General features: G+C 43.7%; 1 protein-coding gene across 1 annotated transcript; it reads left to right on the plus strand.

The window, feature by feature from the left end:
- The first annotated feature begins 1516 nt into the window (after positions 1–1516).
- On the plus strand, positions 1517–2443 carry LOC103011088 (free fatty acid receptor 2-like). The gene has a single exon (XM_028165227.1). The coding sequence runs from the start codon at positions 1517–1519 to the stop codon at positions 2441–2443; it is 927 nt and encodes a 308-aa protein (XP_028021028.1).
- Positions 2444–5385: the final 2942 nt, after the last annotated feature.

Raw genomic sequence — 5385 nt, forward strand, 5'->3', positions numbered from 1 at the left:
ATTTGTGGGGGAAAATAAAGTGGCTCAGTTAGACAAGGTTCCACCTGCTTCTGAGACCTGATATATTTGCAAAGCCATCCATCTTCCTCCAGGAGAAGGCAAGGCACCCGACTTTGCTTGTGCTCAGGGAAGAGGCTGTTGGGATCACAACCCTAGGAGGAAATGGGATGGAAGGAGCGTGTGTAGCTAAACTTATGAAAAGGGAGCAGAGTATGGGGTTTACTCTCAAAGGAGGGGAGGGAAGAGGACACAGAAACGAAAAGGGGGCCAGGATAAGTCAAGGGAGAGTGGGTGCTGGTGAGGGCCAGGGCATGGGTGAGGGCAAGAGGAAGAGAAAGGTGAGCTCCGTCCCAACTAGGTGGGGAATCTCCCTGTTCACAGGGCCCACTACTTCTGAGATTTTCCAAGTTGGGAGTGAGATAGACAGATGGGCCAACAGCAATATGTTACCAGTAATAGGTTAAAGACTCAAGTTTAATTTTAAATGTATACTTTTTAATTAAAGGAGATTAAAGGTTACTCTTGATTGACATAAATCTCACGGATATGTGCTTTCTTCAAGGGGAGAGAAGGTGAATCGGCAGGCAGTATATGGGAATTGTGGCAGTTCTGGTGAAATCACTGGTTATATGTGGTGCAGAGGAAAACAAGCTGATGCTGAGAGGACTTAGAATGGTTTTCCCAGAGTCACGTGACTGATCTGAGGCATGGCCTGGACAGCAATCCTGGTTACCTGGTCCAGGTCAGTTCCCTTCTGTTACCCCACCCAAACCTACAGGTTGTCTTTGACTGGCTCCACATGGAATCAAGAAGCTGGGCATCTGGGACTCACTTTGGGCTTTAGCTGCTTTTCCCTCAGGCTTAACCACACTCCCATTTTCAGCCGTGAAGCTGAGAATCTTGTATTCAAGCTCTGTGACCTGGGGAGAGGAAAGAAAAAGAAAAAAGACAAAGATAAGGAGATAAAAAAGCCACAAGCAGGCCGAGTAGAATTTGGAGAAGCTCAGAGACAGTCTTGGGATTACTCCATCCCTGTGATGAAGCACAGTTCACACAGCCATTCATTTATTGACAGATGTTAGTTCAGCACCTACTATGTGTCGGGCACAGTTCTATGTACTGGGGACAAAATGGTGAACAAGACAGACGATGGCACTGCTCTCACGAAGTGCCCTTTCTAGTGGGGACTTGGAGACCTCAGAACTTTTCCTGTGGGAGCTTCTGAGACATCAAAACTCTTAGGTCTCTCTCTCTCTCTCTCTCTCTCTCTCTCTCTATTTGTAGAGTGGAAATGGAGAGGGGGAGGGTTCTAAAGAAGTAATTTGGTTGTGAAGCAAGGAGGACTTCTTTCTCCCTGACACACAGGAAGCAGATAGCACTCCGTCTGCAGGGTTAGGAATAATCAAGCGGTGAAGCACGGAGGGGAGATGCAAAGAATCTGATTCTCCTTGGTTTGGGGCTGGGAAACCCAAAGTCAGAGAGGATTCTGACACCATCTTTTGTCTCTTCAGGAAGGATGGCCTCAAGTCTCCGAAACCAGGTACTTTTCTTCATCTACTTCATATCTTTTCTCTTTGGTCTCCCTGCCAACCTCCTGGCGCTGCGGGCCTTCGTGGGGCGCGTCCGCAAGCCCAACCCGGCACCCATCCACATCCTCCTGCTCAGCCTGACGCTGGCGGACCTCCTGCTGCTGCTGCTGCTGCCCTTCAAGATGGTTGAGGCGGCGAATAATTTCTTCTGGCCCTTGGGGGACATGCTCTGTGCCCTCACTAGCTATGGCTTCTACAGCGGCATCTACTGCAGCACGTGGCTGCTGGTGGGCATCAGCGTCGAGCGCTACCGCAGTGTGGCTTTCCCCGTGCAGTACAAGCTGTCCCGCCGGCCCGTGTACGGAGTGTTGGCTGCTGTGGCCATCTGGATCTTGTCCTTCGGACACTGTAGCGTCGTGATCATTGTACAATACTTACCAACCAACAAGCCGACCAGTGATGCCCAAAACCTCTCTTTTTGCTATGACAACTTCACCCCAGAGCAGCTGAAGGTGGTGCTTCCTGTGCGGCTGGAGCTGTTCCTCGTCCTCTTCTTCATCCCCATGGTGGTCACCATCTTCTGCTACTGGCATTTTGTGCGAATCATTCTCTCCCAGACCCAAGTGGGGACCCGGAAGCGCTGGAGAGCCGTGGGGCTGGTGGTTGCGACCCTGTTCAATTTCCTGGTGTGTTTTGGACCCTACAATGTGTCTCACGTGGTGGGGTACTTTCATAACACAAGCGAAAAGTGGCGGGTGTGCACAGTGTTGCTCAGCGCCCTCAATGCTTGCATGGACCCTTTGATTTTCTATTTCTCCTCCTCAGCTGTGCGCAAAGCCTTTGACAAAAAGCTACAGACGCTGCAGAGCTGGGGTGCCTCACTGTCAGGGTACTGCAAGAGAAGAGCTGCGTAGCTGGCTGCAGAGAGAGGAAACGGGAGCTTAGGTGCGGCCAATGTCACCTTCACAGGAGACTAAATTTGTCAGCTTGGTGTTATGTTTCTACGAGGGAAGGAGCTCAAAAAGGGGAACAATGAAACAGAACCAGGGCGAGTTCTCCTGTGCCTAGCTTAAGGGGCAAAGAAAAGCAGTGGGCCTCGCAAATCCAACTCATCCACTGGGAGAGTGTTTTCATTTTGTTCCCTGTGGTCTATGACATTTCCTCATTTGTGGCTAATACTGCTTCATGGTAAGCCACAGGCCCTTTTATCCTGGAATATCGGAGTCTTGGAATTCCTTGCCTTCCCCACTCAGCGTCTATCAGATGGTCGTATTCATTTACAGGCATACCTCGTTATATTGCGTTTCACAGACATTACGCTTTTCACAATTTGAAGGTTTGTGGCAATCCTGTATTGTCAGATGATGGTTAGCATTTTTTAGCAACAAAGTATTTGTAAATTAAGGTATGTACGTTGTTTTTTCGGACATAGTGCTATTGTTCAGTTAACAGTCTACAGTACAGTATACGCTTTTACATGCACTGGGAAACCGAAAAATACGTGACACTTTATTGTGACATTCACTTTATTGCAGTGGTCTGGAAACAAACCCGCAATGTCTCCGAGGTATGCCTGTATGTACTACAGAATTCTTAGCTCTATCCTTTGCCCTGAATCCGAAGCGGGCGGGGGTTCCACGTATTGGGTCTAAGCATCCAGCACAGGCAGGTGTCTGGAGAACAAGACGAGGTCCTTGCATGTGAGCCCAGAGGACAAGTATCCTGATCAAAGCAGTTTCTGGCTCAGGTTCACAAAATGGGCAAGAAAAAAGTCCTTCAGAGAAAAGTCAGTGGTGGTGTGAAGAAACTTGGGTCAGGATACTTCTTAGTAGTTATGTCTTATTTTCAATCCCCAACATTGTGTATTTATATGCTTTTTTTCCTTGATCAATCTTGCCAGAGGTCTGTTAATTTGTCTTTTCAAAAAACCTAGCTCTGGGGCTTCCCTGGTGGCGCAGTGGTTGAGAGTCTGCCTGCTAATGCAGGGGACACGGGTTCGAGCCCTGGTCTGGGAAGATCCCACATGCCGCAGAGCGGCTGGGCCCGTGAGCCACAATTACTGAGCCTGCGTGTCTGGAGCCTGCGCTCCGCAACAAGAGGGGCCGCGATGGTGAGAGGCCCGCGCACCGTGATGAAGAGTGGCCCCCACTTGCCACAACTAGAGAAAGCCCTAGCACAGAAACGAAGACCCAACATAGCAATCAATCAATCAATCAATTAATCAATAAAAAAAAAAAAAAAAAAAAAAAAAAAAACCTAGCTCTTCTCTGGCATTTATCCTGTTTTCTATTTCATTGATGTCTAATTTTGTCTTTATCGTTTCCTTCCTTCTACTTTATTGAGTCTTTTCAGTTGCTCCTTTTCCTACTTTTTAAGGTTGGATACTCATTAATTTTAGCCTTTCTTCTTTGCTAATGTAAGTATATAAGGCTATTAATTTCCCTCTAAGAGCAGCTTTAGTGGGATGCCACAATTTTGAATTGCAGAATTTTCATTATTTTGAGTTCTAAATAGGCTCTAAGTTTCATATGATTTTTTTCTTTGACCCTTGGGTTTAGAAATGGTTCTTAATTTTCAAGCATATGGATTTTTTCTTCATCTTTTTGTTTTTCATTTCTAACTAAGTTGCACTGCCATCAGAGAATACTGTTTGAATAGTACCATGTCTTTGAAATTTGTTGAGAATCGCTTTTTGGCCTAGAATATAGTCCATCTAATGTTCCAGGTGTAAAAAGAATATAGGTTCTGCAATTGTTGAGTGCTGGGTTCTCTCTTTATGTTTTACATCAAACTTGTTAATTTGTAATGTTCAAATTAAATATCGTAAAACCTTTATTCACTTTTGTCTGTTTGATCTATCAGTTGCTTGGGGAGGTGGGTTACAGGCTCCTTCTATGATGGTGAATTTGTCTATTTCTCCTTATAGTTCTGTCTTCTAAGATTGTTGAATGTCTTTCAACATTAATTTGCCTTAAAATCTATTTTGTCTGATATTAATATAGCCACATCAACTTGTTTTTTTTTTTATTAGTATTTGCCTAGTACATTCTTGTCCATCCTTTCACTTTCAAACTTTCAATATCCTTATGTTTTAGATGTGTCTTTTATAAGCAATATATGCAGTGATTGGATTTTCCTGTAGTCTGGTCCTACAATTCAAAAGTATATGTCTTTTAACTACGTGATTTCATTCATTTATATTTATATGATAATAATTTCCAATAAATTTGGATTTATTTCTGTCATCTATTTTTAAACACTTTCATTGAAGTGTACATACATACTGAAATGTACACACATATCATGCATGGCCTAATAATAAGTGTACTGGTCAGATGAATTACCACAGTGAACACATTCATTTAAATAAATTTTAAAGAAAAGAAACATTTACCATCTTATTTTGTGCTTTCTATTTTCCTCACCTTTTAATATTTCTTTTTTTTACTTCCCTTGCCATCCTTTGGGATTAAGTTGTTTTATTTCTTGTCATTTCTCATATCATTCTCATATTGATTTCTCATATCACTGACTTGGATATTTTATGCCCTGTTTTATTACTTTAGTGGTTATTTTAGATATTTTAATATATTAGGAGTGCCTTAGTTGGTTCCTCCCTTTCTTTCTTCTTCCCTTTAAATAGCACAAATTGAGGAAAAACCAATCCAGATGGCATCTAACTATGTGAATCTAGTAGAGCACCTCTCAAAATGTGGTTTGGAGACCCCTTGGGGGGCCCAGAGATCCTTTCAGTGATCTGTGGTATTAAAACTATTTTCATAATGATATTAAGATACTAATTCCTTTTTTTTAATCTCATTCTCTCACAAATGAATGTACAGTGGAGTTTTTCAGA

This window comes from Balaenoptera acutorostrata, chromosome 19 (genome assembly GCF_949987535.1).
Source record: "Balaenoptera acutorostrata chromosome 19, mBalAcu1.1, whole genome shotgun sequence".
In the NCBI taxonomy this organism is placed as follows: domain Eukaryota; kingdom Metazoa; phylum Chordata; class Mammalia; order Artiodactyla; family Balaenopteridae; genus Balaenoptera; species Balaenoptera acutorostrata.

What these genes read in the sequence shown, in the direction of transcription:
- LOC103011088 (XM_028165227.1), top strand. Translation starts at nt 1,517, where the DNA reads ATGGCCTCAAGTCTCCGAAACCAGGTACTTTTCTTCATCTACTTCATA.